Source organism: Camelus ferus, chromosome 10 (assembly GCF_009834535.1).
Source record: "Camelus ferus isolate YT-003-E chromosome 10, BCGSAC_Cfer_1.0, whole genome shotgun sequence".
Classification (NCBI taxonomy): Eukaryota; Metazoa; Chordata; class Mammalia; order Artiodactyla; family Camelidae; genus Camelus; species Camelus ferus.
Window position 1 is genome coordinate 32,138,092 of NC_045705.1, and position 18,203 is coordinate 32,156,294.

The 18,203-nt window shown below is 38.5% G+C and overlaps 2 protein-coding genes across 2 annotated transcripts; one reads left to right on the plus strand and one right to left on the minus strand.

Annotated features, from left to right (window-relative positions):
• The first annotated feature begins 7,378 nt into the window (after nucleotides 1-7,378).
• Nucleotides 7,379-8,332, plus strand: LOC106728934 (olfactory receptor 5I1). Its single transcript, XM_014554444.2, has one exon. It carries the CDS (start codon nucleotides 7,400-7,402, stop codon nucleotides 8,330-8,332), a length of 933 nt encoding a protein of 310 aa, XP_014409930.1. The 5' UTR covers nucleotides 7,379-7,399.
• A 4,580-nt stretch (nucleotides 8,333-12,912) lies between these two features.
• On the minus strand, nucleotides 12,913-13,851 carry LOC102518646 (olfactory receptor 5W2). Its single transcript, XM_006178991.2, has one exon. The coding sequence runs from the start codon at nucleotides 13,849-13,851 to the stop codon at nucleotides 12,913-12,915; it is 939 nt and encodes a 312-aa protein (XP_006179053.2).
• Between the last annotated feature and the right edge of the window lie 4,352 nt (nucleotides 13,852-18,203).

Sequence of the window (18,203 nt, forward strand, 5' to 3'; positions counted from 1 at the left end):
TTGTGGTTCACGGAGAAAGCCACTGCATCAGCAAACTGAAGCCCAGCTCAGCTTCCATACTTGATGTCAAGCAGATTGGGTTAATTTCCAGGTGAAATTACATTTATTGCAATCTCTGTTGTCTTGCAAATAATATCAATTCTTAAGTGTTAAGAGTGGAGGGAAAAATGAAAACACTTAAAACCTGGGTAACAATATTATAGTAAAGACAACTATAATTTCAGACCTAGAAGTAAAAGAGAAAGGAGATCAGGGCAGAGGAAAAATGTGCTAAGATAATGGCTGAGAATTATTCTGAAACTAAAAGCCAGCAAACCCAGATCCAAGAAGCTCAGAGGACACCAAGTAGAATGGACACACACACAGACACACACACCACAAATAGACACACACACACAACATACACACACCTCAGAAGAAAATAAAGTAAAAGAGAAAATACTGAATGCAAAACCAGTACACGCTGAGTAGGGCTTTCCAACCACAGCACTACTGGCATTTTTCACTGGGTAATATTTGTTGTAGGACATGATGCTATACTTGTGGGCTGTTTAGCAGCATCCATAGTGTCTACACACTGGATGCTGCCAGCAGCCCTCCCTTGCAGTTGTGATAATCAAAAATATTCCACGCATTGCCTAAAGTCCTGGTTGTGTGTATAGGTGTGTGTGTTTGTGTGTGTGTATTGAAGGAGGTGGAACTGGGTACAAAACCATCTCTACTTCAGAACAACTGATCTCAAGGGAAAAAGGTAACCACTCAGCAGAAAACATGCAAGTCAGAAAAAATGGATAGAAAATTGAAATCTTAAACAAACCAGTCACCCCAGAATTGTATACAAATAAAAATATCTTTCAAAATGAAAGACTAAACAACCTTTTTGAGATTGAAATAAAAACCAAGAGAATTTATTACCTGCAGGCGTGCACGACCAGAAATCTTAAAATAAATTACTCGGAGAGAAGGGAAATACTACTGAAGAGAAAATTGAAGGTTTCATGAAGAGATAAACGAGTAATTGAATAATGAGTAAATCTGTTCATTTTTAAAATTTTTAATTTTCCTAAAACACAGCAGACTGAAGGCCAAAAAAAAAAAAAGAATAACATTAGAAATGAAATAGCTTTTATAGAGTCTGTAAAAGTAGAACAGATAATAAAAGCAAGATGAATAAGTGAGGACTTAGAAGCTGACAATTTATGGCCCACAGAAGACCTTTAATTTATGAGATAAGTTTATTGTAAACTCCCGGAAAGCCATTACAATTTTTCAAAGTAGTAAAAATGATACATCAATAGATGAGGCAAAATAAATAGAATCACAAAAATATTTCAAAATAAGACAGAAAAAAAAGAAATGAAAGAAAGAAAGGGTAGATTAAACAAATAGAGATAATATATCAAGACAGTAGATTATATTCAATGGTATAAATAATTACATTGACTATAAATAGTATAGATGTACTAGGGAGAACAAATCTGACTCCACATTGGATCCATTTCTTTTACTTTAAACTTTGTATTCTGCTGCTTTGGCTACAAGTTAATCACTAAGGGATGTTGCCTGTAGCCTACAGAATACATAATTGTCCTTCTCTGGGAACCCTGTTTTCCGTGCGTGGGCATTAAGCTAAAATACCTTTGTTTAGCGCACAGGAAACATCCTGACCAGGCCCACCTGTGAATGGCTGCAGGAAAGAAGAAGTTAACACATGCCCTCTGGAGTCTGGCCAGAACCAGGAAATATTTGCAGCAATTTATTGCCTTTTTTACTTAACCCCCATATCTCCCCATCTTTGTTCTATAAAAGAAACTAGCATCCTAACCAGGACAAGATGGTTCTTTGGGACACTAGGTCACCATCTACTTGTTCTGCTGACTTTCTGAATAAAGTCGCTATTCCTTGCCCCAGCAAGTCATCTCTTGGTTTAATAGCCTGTCACAGGGAAAGCAGTAAGTACCAGCTTGGACTCAGTAACATAGACACAGCAACTTAAAGATGGAGATCATCACTTTGGACATAAAACAATATTCTGTGCTTTGTAAAGAAATCTTCTTAAATTATAAAGACATATTGAGATAAACATAAAAGGATACAAAATATCACATGCATGGATATATTAATATAAAACAAAGTAGACTTTAGAGCAAGAAAGATTAGTAAGCATAAAGAAACCATAAAATGTTGAAATTATGGATTTACTATAAACTAGTTTCTTACTATCAGTCTAGGACTTAAGGAAGGGGTTTTTCCAAGTTGCTTTTTCTGTTTTAACTCTGAGATAGGCAAATAACTCAAGTTTTGTTGTTTTTATTGTTCTTTGTCTTTGTCTTCGTTTTGTTTTGCTTTATTTTTTGGTAAGGCAATGAGAAAGAATGTGACTTCCGGAGAGTGATGTGTTTCCAATTCTTTAAAATTAAACATATGGAGCACATACCAGGTAACGTTTCAAGTACAGAATCTCCTGACTCAATTTCATTGCTGTGTATATGAAGGCACACATAATCCTCCTGCTGACCAGGAAGGAGAGCAGAGGATAAAGTTCCTCAGTTTCCATTTGCTTTTTCCTTAAGGAGATGTCTAAAGGGTTGATCCCACTTACCTAGAATATACAGTGATCAATTAAGCCCCTCTCCAAATTTATAAAATTTCTGCAGATTCTTTATATCATTTCTTGCCACTTTCCATTATTGGCTAATTAACTGCAAGACAGTTTTGTGAGAGATTCCAAAGAGAGATATTAGAATTAAGAGGTAAAACAGAGTCAACATGGGAGAACAAAGGAAAACCCAAAGTATAAAACTACAATTTTGACAACGAAAGAATCATAGACAAGGGAGAGAAAATAATTTAAAATTTCTATATGTAGAATAAGATCCCAAATTTCTGTTTTGAAAAAGACCATAAGGGATTAAAAACTAAATAGCTACCACAAACTATAGCAGCCTGCTTACTCAGGTTACTAATGGGCTCTCCACATCAGAATATGAAGTCCCGATCCTAAGAGCATATTTTCAAACAAACATTGTGCAAATTAAGTTTATACCATCATATAACAAACTCCACGGAGTAATCAAAGCAATAATTATATTTGCCATTTGTTTAATCTTCTGTCATTAAGGCTGACAAACTCAAGTGTCTTTGGGAGCCAAGTGGATAATTTGAAGGAGTGAAGCCAGTCTAGTGGAGGTGGGGCTACTGGCAAAGTGAATGATCTGCCCCAAGTTATTCCAATTCTATACTTCCTCCCTAAATAAATCATCTATTCTCATGCCTTAAATACCATCTACATATTGTGGATTCCCGAATTTTTATTACATCCTGAGATCCATCCTCTGAGTTCCAAACTTTCACATTCTCCTGACTAGTTTATACCTCTAGCTAAATATTTATCAGTCACATCAATCATGTAACTTGCCCGGTGCTAGGCTCTTTATTACTTCTCCACCAATCCTGGCTTTTCTGTCCAATATTTTCCATATAAATAAAACCAGAAGTCAAAGGCACTGGGTCCTCCCTTTCCTCCAACTCCCTGTCTAAATTCATCTGATGAGCAGGATTAGACCAACCTGAAGAGCTGACCTCACCCATGGCCCGGCAGAGAACTGGACCAAATCAGCTAAATAAATCTCACAAACTATCAAAGTCAACCTTAGGGAGCCAGGTGGCTTTATCCATAAGTTTCAAATGTTTTAAATAGAGTGAATTTCCCATATTATCCAGGAGACTTTGTATTTTAAGATGAAGTTAAGAGAAGCATCTTTCACCTGTGGGCCTCCCACAAGAACAGGGTCTCTTGACCTTAGCACTAGTGGCATTTTGGGCTAGAAAATTCTGTGCTGTGAGAGTCCGTTCTGCACATTATAGAATGTTTAGCAGCAACCTTGGCCTCTGCGCATTAGATGACAGCACCATTGCCAAACACATCTGTGACAAGCAAAAATGTCTCCGGACATTGTCACATCTGCCCTGGAAGGCAAAGTCACCGCAGCCAGAAACCACTAGACTAGACAGCATCAACACACCAGAGCTCTAGTCTCCTCGGAAAAGCCTTCAGTGCCGCGCTTCCCTGTAACTGAGAGACTTCTCAGCTACCCGGGCTCGTAGTTTTTCCAGTTACCAGTTTGATCTCTCTCCAGAATCCGCACTGTCCCTTCAGAGACTGCGGGCTCTGGGACTTCAAGGACACAGAATTACTTCAGCGTGCGTAAGTATTGACCCCTATGTCCTGCTAGACACAGGCATACTTTTTGTATGGAAAGACTCATTGCTTTATTTTAGCAAAAAGGAAGTCAATTTAGTCTTCAGCTTCACAAAACAAACAAACAAAAATAAAAACCTTTAAATATCAGGTTCTCTTTCCCTTCCCACGTTATCTCACAGGTAACACCCCAGGTGTCTGAGAACAATGGAGGAGAACACTGAGTTCTCCTCAAACATATCTGAAAAAAAAAAAAAACACAGAAAGGTGTCTTGTATTTCTTTAAGAGGCTTTGCTTTACATGTATAATCTGGCCACTCCCTTACTTGCAAATTATAGGGGTTAATATGTATTTCTCATTCTCTTACCAATAGTGTCTTGATTTTCTGGTGGGGACTCAGCCTCCCCTATTGTTAGTGGTTCCCTGTGTTTGTACCCAATGGCATTTGGGGAAGTGTTCGTGGCCAGTCACCAAAAGATCCAGGGATTGGCTTCTGAGTGGGACACAGGTGAGCTAGTGACTTAAGTGGGGTTTTGCTGGAATTATTGGAAAAGAAGAGTTTCTTTCTGCTAAGGTTAATCCTCTGGGCAGAAAGAAGGTCAAAACTGCTCAGAGCTCTCTTTGTCAAGATATACATGTTTTTTTCCCATATATGTATATTTTTTTTTTTCATTAGGCAACATCTCTCTAAATCTATTTCAAGTCTCTAATCATGCCATGGACTTTCCAAACTCTATTCGATTCCTTATTTTTTTTTTTCCCCTCTATCATCTCTCAGTCATTATTCTGTATTTGACAAAATTCTTCATGCCAAGTTCAACTTATCCTCCTTTTCTCTGTTTTGCACCTAGAGCACTGCCTGGCTCACGTTCATAGAGGAAACATTCTTATTGAATTAAGACTCTCAGATTCTGGCCATGGATGGCCAAAATTCCATTTGAATATAATGCACCTATAGCACATATTTGAGTCATTAACTTCATTTGTAATTGATTTTCCACCTACATGTTGACTTAAAGATCTAATTCTCAACACCTAGACAGATACATTTTTGCTTCTTTCCAGTTTATTCCACTATCTTATCATGTAGAACATTCTATTAATTGTTTGATAATTTGCTTTGAGCAGGATAAATCAAATTAGATAGCAAATATTACAATCCAATTTTATATATAATAATCCACTATTTTGAGATCCACAATGTATTTTTCCTTGAGCTATTCTTAAGATGCAGAAAAACACATTAAATTATTTCCTTTGGTGCTTAACCAACACGTAGGTAGAACTGCAATTACTCATGTAAATTTTCCCACTGGGATTTGGATATCAGAGAGTGTGTTCCTGGGATCCGATGTGAGATCAGAAAGCTAATCTCAAAAGCCTCAAAGCAAAATATAAAACGCCTTGCATTATGTTCAGGAACTACAGCTTTCCTAAGGGAGGCACAAATTTCTTCTATAAACATAGAAGGCATGCTCAAATGGATTATAAAACATCTTGCAATGAATCAATTTTTTAAAGTGTCAAAACTGATTTTTCCAGTGGAAAATGAACGGATGCTGATGACAGCATTGTAAGAAGGTAAATGAAAAAGATAGTGATCTGGTAAGTGTTCTTACCTTAATCCTAGACTTCTCATACAGCTGCATTATGCTTATTAATACTGAATGTATAAAACATTTAATAAAAACATCTAATTGTATTAAGAACCTGGAAAGAATTGAGGAAAAGGTAGGAGGTTAAGATTTTGGTCATGCTGTTAGATCATGTTCTGAGATGGAGAATATGAGATGAAATGAAAATATATTCAAATCTGAATGTATTTAAATGCTGAACCTGTTGGAGCTGGGTGTAATTAATTTTTTGAAAAATGACATATATGTATACATAACATATATACACATACATGTATAACTTAATTATGACTTTCATATACATATAAAGTGTACATGTGTAAAAGATTTTACTTATTTTATTGATTAGGATGTTATAAATATTACAAAAGATCATTCAAAGAATCACAATCGTCTAAATAGAAACTCACAAATAAACTTACAAATTGATACAAAACTGGCTTTTTCCACCTGGGGAGAAGGAAACTGTCTCTACGCTGCACACAATGTGGCTGTCTACAGACGAGTATCTCTTGCATTGCGATAGGTTATCTACAACTTACAGGGCTGTAGGCTGGAGCAATGACAAAGAAAGTCAGAGATAACTTAGAGAGGTAGGCAGTTGACCCTTTTAAAACATCTTTTACTCTTTTTCATTACAAAGGGCATGGAAACATCCCCCTGGATACTATTGTTGTATTGCCTGGATGAATTTGATAAATATGTAAGCAGCAGGATTTCTCTAGTTGTGTCCTATAGCCTGGATTCCAGATAAAATAATGGATGGATTGACTCAGAATGACTGTGTTGCCAGTGTTAGAACAGTGAATGAACAAGATGGTGAAGCTAGTGAGCTGTGGGAAGACACTCATTTGACACGTAATTTGATGAGAAAGGCACAGCCATTCCCATATGATAGATGATGAAACTGAACTCAGTGACCATGTGGCTGGCCCAAGCTTTCATGACTACTGAGTGGCACGGCTAAGAGGCAGCTCCTTAAAGAACTAACTCCGAGTCTTTCCTCTTTCTATCAGTGGATTTCAAGCAACTCTAAGAAGTTCCTTTTATCCTCTGAGGCAAAGCCACATCTCAAGGTGAGAAATATAGAATATCCGTAGCTCTATCTATACAAGGCTTCACCTGGAATGGCCATGCTTTTATTAGTAAACTTAAAAACAAAAACAAAACAAAAACCACAAAGGGGAACAGAGACTAGTTGCTCAGAGTTCGCTATACACCAATGTGGCGAACCGCCATCACCTGACATTGGTGAATGTGGAGAGGGTCAAAGTCAGTAAGAGTGAAGCCCAGCATTGGAGTTCACCTGCTGGTTTGATGGTGCATCAGTCAATGCAGAAAATAGCTTCAAGGAATAGAAGTAAGTAATTATCAATTTTATTCAAAAAAATTGAAATTCTACGTATTATATTATACTTTAGATGTGCCTAGGTGCTATCAGGATGCCCCAGTGGACTGAGAATTACTCTTCTAATTATCTTAACCATGTTAATGTTGAGGTTATTGTCCATACTGGCGTCATCACTCTGTCGTGACCTCAGAAGCCCAGGAGCTCTGCAGAGAATGGAGCCAGAGAATAGCACTGTGAGGACGGAGTTCCTTCTCCTGGGATTTAGTGACCGTCCAGAGCTTCAGAGTGCTCTTTTTGCCATGTTTTTTTCCGTCTACTCTGCTACCCTGATGGGGAACCTTGGGCTGATTCTTCTCATCACAACCAGTCCCCACTTGCACACCCCTATGTACTTTTTTCTCCGCATATTGTCTTTCATAGATGCATGCTACTCCTCGGTCATTGCCCCCAGGTTACTGGTGGACTTGGTTTCCAACAAGAAGACAATTTCTTACAATGGCTGTGCGGCACAGTTATATTTTTTCTGCTGTTTGGTTGACACGGAATCTTTCCTCTTGGCCGCCATGGCTTATGACCGGTACATAGCGATATGCAACCCGCTGCTCTATACTGTTGTTATGTCCAAGAGGGTTTGCTGCCGGCTTGCATTTGGGGCTTTTTTGGGGGGTACCGTGAGCTCCATTATTCACACCACTAATACCTTTCATCTGTCTTTCTGCTCCAAGGAAATTAACCATTTCTTTTGTGACATCTCCCCGCTCTTCTCTCTGGCCTGCACTGACACTTACGTCCATGACATTGTCCTGGTGGTCTTCGCTAGTCTGGTGGAAGCTCTCTGCCTTCTAACAGTTCTTCTCTCGTATGTGTGCATCATGGCAGCTATTCTTAAAACAGGTTCTGCCGGGGGAAGGAAAAAAGGGTTCTCCACCTGTGCTTCGCATCTGACTGTGGTCATGATCTACCACGGTACCCTGATCTTCATTTACTTGCGCCCCAGTACTGGTCATTCACTGAGTATTGACAAAGTGACCTCTGTGTTTTATACATTGATCATACCTATGCTGAACCCCCTAATTTACAGTCTAAGGAACAAAGATGTAAAAAATGCCTTTAGGAAAATGATTGGCAGAAAATTGCTTTCTTAAGGAAGGATGAAACTGGGCCTGACAACCTTCCTACACCGTTTCTTGACCTTTGGTTCTAACTGATGGGAAAGTCAGTTTAATATGGATGTTCCCTGATTCTATAGGCAATGAGGCCCCGACCACAAAACAGGGCCAGAGCCCAACATTAGAACCAAGCCCTCTTACATCACTTATGTCTAATTCTGTATCATTTTGAAGTCAAAATTTTTATCACACTCATTCATTGTTGGTGGAAGTGTAAATTAGTGTTGTTTATGGAAGATAACTTGCTAATGTTCATTATGGGCTATAATTCACCTGGCATTAAATATGCATATATCATTTAACCAGCACATCTACTTCTAGGAATTGAACCTATAAAATTTCACTACTTTCAAAAGTGTTCTTTGCATCATAGCTTGTAGTAGCAAATATTGAAAACAATCTAAATGCCTATTAGTTGGGGACGGGTTAAATAAAATAAGTTTGAATTTTTAAATATTTATCCCAGGGGTACATTAATTCTTCATATAATATCCCATGTTTCACATTCATACTCTTTTTCTCTCCTCAGCCTAAATATTATCACATGTAGTCTCAACATTGGATAAGCCATTGACGTATATCACCACCCTCATTTTGTGAAAGAAAATAAATGCAGTTCATTGAGACTTTTTGTTAATTCATTTTATTTCCATGTAAATATGCATGCATTGTAGCCTTTTGTCTGTATAGCACAGGGAACTATATTCAATATCTAGTAGTAACTTCTAATGAAAGAGAATCTGAAAAGGAATATGTGTGTATGTGCATGTATGACTGAAACATGCTGTCAGAAATGGACACAACATTGTAAATTGACTATACTTTAAGGAAAAAAAATCCTTTTTCAAAGATTAACTCCTATATGATTTTTCTTCTGAAACCTCCTTCAATATAATTGACTCATATTTTAAACCTCGCTAGAATCTTAAGTGTGCTTCTAAGATTTCTACCACCTTCTATCTAATCATATAGTTGTTATGTCCCTCTACTAAACTTATTCATTAATAATTAAGATTTACTTGAATCTTTGCCTCTCTATCACAGTATCTTCCCCAGTGTATATACTGAGAAAATTTTTATAAAATGAACATAAGTTTACTACTGATGATTTTTTCATTTACATCATATGCCTGTAATAGGTGAAACTTTCTCTTGCAGTGTATTTGGTTAGCTCTTCACAGGGGCACATTACACACATGTGCCTATTTTAAGATTTTATCAAGTATGGTGGTTTCTTAAAAACAACTTGCCAATATTGACTATGTTCAAGTCTGGCTCATAACATATTTTCTCAAAAATATATTCAGTCTTAGATAAACAACAAATTTGTCTTGTATAGCACAGGGAACTATAGTCAATATCTTGTAGTAACCTATAATGAAAAAGAATATGAAAATAAATATATGTATGTATATGTGTGACCAAAACATTATGCTGTACACCAGAAATTGACACAACATTGTAAACTGACTAGACTTCAATAATAAATATTGTAAAGTGTATATATCATATATATATATATATTTAGTCTGAAATCGCTTGATTAGTAAGCAGCTAAAATTTCTGAGGAAGGAGGCCCTCTGAGAGATGAGAACTGGGCTTGGTGGATGGTGAGAGGATAGTTTGGTCGGCTGCTGGGGCGTGGCCAGCAGAGAACGTATGGGGGGAACGTCTGAAGTAAGTGATAAACTCTAAGATGAGCTGAGTGGTGGAGAGAGGATAGGCTAGAGAGGAAGCCTTCTGAGACTAAAGAACATGCGCCGGGTTATAAATCCAGACCTCAGTTCCATTCACTGCAGTGGACACTGACTTTACGAGGAGGGTTTTGTCCAGGCAGATCAGGGGTGAGGTAGGGCATGGCCAGGGCAGGCTTTCAGTGAGGAAGAAAGGAATGGAAGCCTGAGGGTGGTGCGAACCCTGTGTCCTAGATGCGGAGCAGGAAATGTCAGAGGTGCATGGCTTCATCACAATAGACAGTGTTTCCTTTGCAGCTGTGTGTGCCATTTAGAAGAACAGAAAAGGAGGTGCTGTGGGATTAATTATCTAAACTCCCTTCTTGGCCATGCGGGGTCTGGGAATTAGATCATTGGCACGGTTGCAGGCATGTGGTCTGGACTGGGAAAGATGTGGCCAGCATGGGTCATTGCAAAGAAGTCTCCGCTCAGCTCTAACCAGGAATGACACAGCAGGGGCAGGGAAAACAAGCCCTGAGGTTGCTGGGCGGAGAGCTCCAAGCATGACCGGAGGCTGGGATGTGAGCTGGAATCTGCAAGACTGGGTGAGCAGGCTGTAAAGTGCATAAAGATGGATCCTGGAGACTCCATCTCATGACGTGGTGCCGTGAACGATACCGTCTTTTCTTCCAGCACCAAGGGATGAGTCCTTGATGGGGAGTTAGTTGGCCAAGGTCACAGATCTAACAAGTAAATGGTAGTTTACAGATTTGTACTCAGGTCTGTCTCATTTCAAAGTCTAGTTATTATCTTAAACTCTCTTCCATCTTTTTTATTTCTTAAAATGAAGATAAAACAAAAACCCTGGGTTTCCTGACTATGTGTAAAGACAATTAAATCAAAATCTTGAAATAAAACCATAAAGAAAAAGAAAGGGGAAATATATTTTTTCATTACACATATATGGCCAGTGAAGCTAATTTTACATAATATGAATGGGTTTAATTTGCATAGATATGAATATTTTAATATGTTTTTAATAAAGTACAGTAGGTTGGGAAGAGGCATGGACACTGATTGAGGGTTCCTGATATGTGATATATTCTATAAACCAAAAAAAAATGAAGATTATAAAAGAAAACTGAAGAGATATATTTAAGAAGTAATGGAATATTTTTATGTAAAATTCAGTTTAATCACTAATGCAACACACATAACCTGCTGAAAATTGCATATATTTAATATGTTGTTTCTTTCCTATGATGTTTTGACTACAGCACATTTTATACAATGAAGGGACTATTTAAAATTAAGGAAGAGGATCTACATGAGAAACCCTTAATAAGCAAGCCATTAATCTCTCCTCCTGGAACCGAGAAGAGTACCTCCCCCTTCCCTCCATGGCAACAACCTAAGAGAAAATAAATCCTTTTGAGAAACTGAAATTGTGTTATGTTTTTCACAACTGGGGATTCATAACTAATTGAAAACAGGGAAAAACAACATATGCAATTAATTAAGCTTTTGGAAAAGATTACAGGATTAACTAATTCAACTATTCAGCACAACAGCAATGACTATTATTAAAATTTTATTTAGAATACAATTCTAATTTAGTTCACAGATACATGGAGACCCAATATATGACACACTAATATAAGTGCTACTTTCTTCTCTTTTTTTCCCCAAAGGAGATATATTTTTGTTAATTGTTCTTTTTTTTCCCAAAGGAGATATATTTTTGTTAGTAAGTCCCTCTTTACAATTTAAGCTATGTCAATGGGGGCATTTCAGTTTATTTATTTTTAAATTGTAATGAATATAATGCCATGAACCCATCGGGGAGTTGAGTCCTCTCCAGTGGCCTTTGCAGAAGGTCCAGGACCCTAACACCCAACTGCCATTCATGCAGTTTCTGTACAGCTGTCAATCACACGAATCTGTTCTCCACAGTGAGGACCAGAAGGGGAGTCCACAGGCTGACCTGCACTGCGAGGTGGGATGTAAACCTGGAGCTGCAGATCACAGGGCGGTTGCTGATATAACTGAGGCAGAATGAAGAGGACTGCTCTGAGAAGAGCTTTACATCAGATAATCCTTGCTCCAGATACTCACTTCTGCCGAGGGCAAAAGAAAGCACGCAGATGAATTTCACTTAAAGAGAACAAGCTAGAATGAAATTAAAGAATGGAGGGGTTTTCGTTTGTTTGTTTTGGAGTTGTTTTTTTTTTTTCTTTTTGGTGGGTTTACAAAGGCTCCATTTTGTATGACTTTTTCAGGCTACGCTCATTAATTAGTTCAATAAATATTTTTGAATTGCCTTCTAAGGCTAAGCCTTGTAAATAGCAAAGAATAATAATGAACAAGACAGAAAGGGCTGTGATGTTATGGAATATTTAGTCTTGGGGGGATTTCTTATTTGTCTTATTTATTTATTTACAACTCATGTACTTCTAAGTGTTATGATGGAACATTTATGGGGTGCTATATGTACATAAAAAGGATACAAACAAACCTAATTTAACCCACTGACCTCCCTTCTGGCTGAACAAGTTTATTAAACCTGGAGATTTAAGGAGAGTAAGTTGAAGTGGCAGGTGGAGGGGTTGCTCTGCCCAGGACATCTCACAGGACTAACCAGGAACAGGGAAAAAAGAAACAGAATGACACTCTCTGCAAAACAGCACAGTGAACGTGTTACTACGCTTCATTAGCTTGGAGAGAGCAGTAAGATCAGTAACAACCCTTTCACCACTCGCTTTACACACAAGGGTAAGTAATGGGGCACATCCAGAAGGTTGTACTGGTGAGACTGCATCTGTATCAAAGCACATGAACTTCAGATCTCAGGATCTTTAAGCACTTTCGGGTGAAAACATTGTATCACCCAGAACATAATTTAGAGCTGATTGCTTTTTTCAGGGCACCTTTCACATCCTTGTTCCTTAGGCTGTAGATCAGCGGGTTTAGCATGGGGATGACAACCGTGTAGAAAACAGAGGCCGCTTTGTCCGTGTCCATGGAGTAACTGGAGCTGGGTCGGAAGTACATGAACAGGAGGGTGCCGTGAAACACGGCCACCGCCGTCAAGTGGGAGGCACACGTAGAGAAGGCTTTGCGCCTCCCCTGTGCCGAGCTCATTCTAAGGATGGTGGTTATGATGTAGCTGTAGGAAAGGAGGACGGTGATGATGCTGCAGCCCACAACACAGCTACTAGAAATGAACAACATTATCTCATTTGTGGATGTGTCTGAGGAGGAGAGGGCTAGCAAGGGCGGGATATCACAGAAAAAGTGATTGATGATATTAGACTGGCAGAAGGACAATTGAAATGTTAAACAGGTGTGGATTGCCGAATCCACCAAGCCTTCCACGTAGACAATGGATATTAGCTGGGTGCAGAATCTCCTGGACATGGTGACTGTGTACAGTAGTGGGTTGCAAATGGCTACATAGCGGTCATAAGCCATGACAGCCAACATGAGACATTCCACATCTGCAAGGGTTCCGAAGAAAAACATCTGGATGGCACACAAATTGTATGGAATCCTCTTTTGCTCCGATAGGAAATCAGTCAGCATCCTGGGAGAGACATTGGAGGAGTAGCAGATGTCACAGAAGGACAGGTTGCTCAGGAAATAATACATGGGCGTGTGGAGTCTGGGGTCCACCTTGATCAGCAGGATCATCCCTAGGTTGGCCATCACAGTGATGCCGTAAACCAGCAGGAAGAGCACGAAGAGCCCCAGCTGCACATCTCTCCTGCCAGAAAGTCCCAGGAACGTGAAGTCAGCAGACACAGAGCAGTTCTCCGCAGCCATGACTCAGATCTGGGAACCCCTAGTTGGGGTAGAGGAAATGGAGGCGGTGGAGTGGAGGGTTAACATCATCTTACTATCTTCAGAGTGAAACTGCTAGTCCTTTCTACATTTCTGTAATTAGAAAAGAGATAAGTCTATTATCTTGTTAAACAAGATTATACTGTACAGCACAGGGAAATATATACAAGATCTTATGGTAGCTCACAGAGAAAAAATGTGACTATATATATATATATATGTTCATGTATAACTTAAAAATTGTGCTCTACACTGGAATTTGATACAACATTGTAAAATGACTATAACTCAATAAAAAATGTTAAAAATAAAAAGAAAAGAGATAAATAATGCTAGGACTGCCTGAGGTTAGCTGGCTCTTTGGGAAATACATCCAATTTAAAATAAATTGATAAAATGATCATAATGTCACATGCATTTGTCTAACACCATACGTTTTTTTCTAACACAATTTCATCTAAATAATATCCCGCTGTTTCCATACCAGTCTACAATGTATTTAAGATAATTCTTCCTATTTTTATGTAATATTAAGATATTGATGTCCTCAGAGTCAAGGAAATAAGTTCTTACTATTAGTTGGTCCAGATAAACCAAGCCTTCTGACAAGATTGATGCTAGTTGTGTTTTGTTTTGTTTTTCTCAGAAATGTTATTATATCTTGTATATAGAAAAACATAAGTGCATAAGAGACATAGTATTGAATATATTCCTTTGTTATCTCCTCATCATCTAAAACTGTGCAGACAGAGCTCTGGCAGGTTGCTGGATGTAACATTCCCCTCTTCCCTGTGAGCCCCTCTGAACCAACATAGCCTCAGTCAGCATAGGATAGAGATATATGTCATCCAGGACCCACTGGGGTGCGGAGGGCGGCAGTTGTTGGATAGTAAGGTGGAAGGGTCTCCACAGTGCCTACACTTTGGAGTGCACAGGCAGGCGTGTGCCAGAGCCCATCATGCTGGCTTTGGTGTTTGCTGTTTTCAGGGAGATTATGAAGACCGTTTGGGACCTAACTGTGGGGATGCTGGTAAGAAAGAGGAAAAAAAGGGAGTGTGAGTCACTCTGCCTTAATCTGCTGAATCCACGTGATCAGGTGTATAAAGCACAATGTAAAAGCAATCTTAAGCCCACAGCCCCCCAAACTCAGAAAGCTTTGTGTTTGACTTTGCTTTTGTTCCAATCCCTAGTAATGTAATAGGTTTACTGTTTTCATTAAACCCAATTTCGCCTTGGTATCTCTGAAATCTGCCTCCTTTTAATTTAAAAGAACGGGTGGTTCTTGGGAGGTCATTTGGATTCTGGGACCCACTCTTATATTTTAATCCAAAGCAAGCATATCATATATTGTATCGTACGTGACCTCCTCTGCTCTGTGGGAAGAGAAGGTAGCTGAGGGACTGGAAATGAAAATCTGAATAACAGTCCAGTGACCAACGTGCAGCTCTCCACACCCTTGGCTTAACCTCTTTTAAATATCTGTCCCTGTAAACACATAATTGAAAAAAATTCCTGTAAAAATGAAAACATTTTACGAACTATATAGAAATACAGGTAAAAGATTTCAAACAGTAAAAATGCCAACCACCTCTACAATCCACACATGCATTTCACTATATTCCTTGTTACCTATATAGGTGTGTATTTAAATAAACAGATTAACGAATATAATTAAAATAAAGGTTTGTATAATGTTTCACAACCTCTTTAGTTTTACAACATGCTTTCAGCTGAAAAAAAGGATAAAAGAACTAATGGCATCTAAATTACAAATCAGAGAAACAGCCAGAGATACCAGTTCCCAGTCCAGACCGTGTCTGTTACACGTGGTTCCATCTGCAGGAGGATCTGGCCTCGTCTCCGGACTGACCTGGGTTTTATAACCCTCTCTGCATCTGGTCCCCCGGAGTTGAAAACTTTGTCTCTCAGGAATAAGTGACAAAAATAATAATGTGGTTTATCATCTGATACTCATGCACGTAAGGTGATTGAGAATGAAAATAGTCCTTTACTTTTTTTTTCTTGTATTTTGTTTCTCTCTGTTTTTTTGCCCAATAGTCTACGTATTTAGCAATAGTAAAGTGTCTCCAGTAAACCAGCATTCCTTACGTCCCTTCACCAAACTACATATAGGCACTTTGTTTTTAATTCTATAATTTACAACAACAACAAAAAGCCACACCCACTCACTTTAACACACGGACAGAGTCCCACATATACAAACTCTTTCCTATTAAGCATATTCACAAAGAAAAGATTTTTGTAAATAGAGCAAAAAAAAAAAAAAGTCCTGAATCACAATGCCTATGGGTAACCATATTCTGTTATCTATATTTTTGCATTTTTAATTTTTAAACAAAATGATGTCAGAATAAATATGCTTTGTGCATATAAATAAGTATTAAGCATACCCGCCAAAGGCCATTGGTTTATATGCAATACTTCGTATCATAAAATGCTGATGTGAGTAAAATTATACTTACATAATTTATCATATCTTTAAAATAAATTCCATAAATGACCTTTAAAAGAAAAGAGATTTACCTAAACAAATGCAATTTTGGCCTTTTCACCGTATGATGTTTCATACAATACGATGTTTATCAAATTATGACCACATGCTATCATGTGTTATATATATGTATATAATCATAGATGTCCTGAATTGTCTCTAATGATCTTGTTTTTGAGATAGAAATTGAGACCCACAGATGATAAGTAAAATTCCAGGGTCTCCTAGACATTAAGCTTTACTGACTTTATTGAAACAAATTTGTCTTAAAAGATAACTCCCTTAAATGTTCTTATAGGATGTTGGACTATGTTTATGTTAAAGTAACAACTGAAGACACACAAAATCAGGAACCTGTAGATGCCTAGACTTCCGAGAGGACTGAGAGGCCACCCAAGTCCCATTTCTAAGCCAGCGTGGGGTCCCAACGCGACGGATGGCAGAGGGGAGCCAAGAGGAAGGGAGTCTCATCGGGAGGTGATCTGTTTCATTTATGTCACCTGGACACTTGCACACAGTTAGCCTTGGTGTGAAGAATGACGTATGGAGGGGGAGGCTGCATTGCCCAGTTTCAGAAATCATATAGAAAATAAGGAAATCGGGGCTCTTTGTCATCGTGCAACCTGGCAGTATAGGAAATAATATCTGCCCTGTCCATTTATTGAGCAATATTTTAGCACGTGTGTGAATCACGGCTGTAAACTTGTGAGTGCAGGTGCCACGTGTTCCTTAAATGCCTGCAGTTGATAAACGTTTTCCCCAAAAATGTGCAATAATCACATATCAGCCATACATCTTGAGTCTTAATGCACCTAGTCGTCACAGAAATGCCAAACTTGTGCAAACAAACAAGAAAAGTAAGATGTACAAGACATGCTGGGTTTAGGCACTCCAGTACTCCGGGTGGTCTCCTGTTTCTTCTGAAACCTGGCCTAGAGTAAACAGGGACTTAGATTTTTGAAGCTATTTTTGTTGACTTTTTGTTGTTTGCTGTTATGCAGTTGCCTCTTGCTTTCTATAAAGCTAGAATAATCTTCAGGCAAAACTCAATGAAATTAATATATTTATGATTTTGGGAGAAGTGACTTTAGTGACAACTGTTACTGCCTTTTCATAATGTGTTGCTGTTCTTTGAGTCATGGTCCCAGTACTGAACTATCAAATGCATTCCTGAGGGAGATGTTGGGGCAATTTTCAAGCCACTAAGAAATTGCTAGTAATTATCCATCAGGTACACATAAGAAAATTATATATTTGTTGTAATTAAGAGTTTTACTTCCATTCTCAACTTCTACGGCATATTTGAAGGAGGCAGTGATATCCTTGGTCCCCATCCTCTGATTCCTTTCCTGACTCACTTTTCCTTCAGATGTGTCCCTGTCTCCAGGGATGCCGAACTTCCTCAAGCTACACTATTTGGTTCGGATCCAAACGTAACTTCATAAGCATGGATGCCCCTCGGGACCATTTAGTCTAACTCCCACCCCCATCAAATCCAGAAAATGAGGAGCAATATATTACTGAACATTGGATAATAAATTACTTCCCAAAACGTTTGCGTGTTAATGAGAATGGCTTTAACTATGAAAGGGAGACGTAAGGTGGGTTTTAAGATGTTAGAGAAAAACAAGTGAAAAAAAATCTCTATGTGTATGGACTTCCTGGTAGCACTGGTTCATGTAAATATGATACCACCGAGGCAGCTGTACTTAGGAATGCCTTCTTCTAGAAAATGGCTGTGTGGCCCTGAGGCATGAGCTGTTGTCATACACGTTCAGTGCACGTTAATGCTGCCAAGGAAAACTAGGTTTACCGTGTCTTC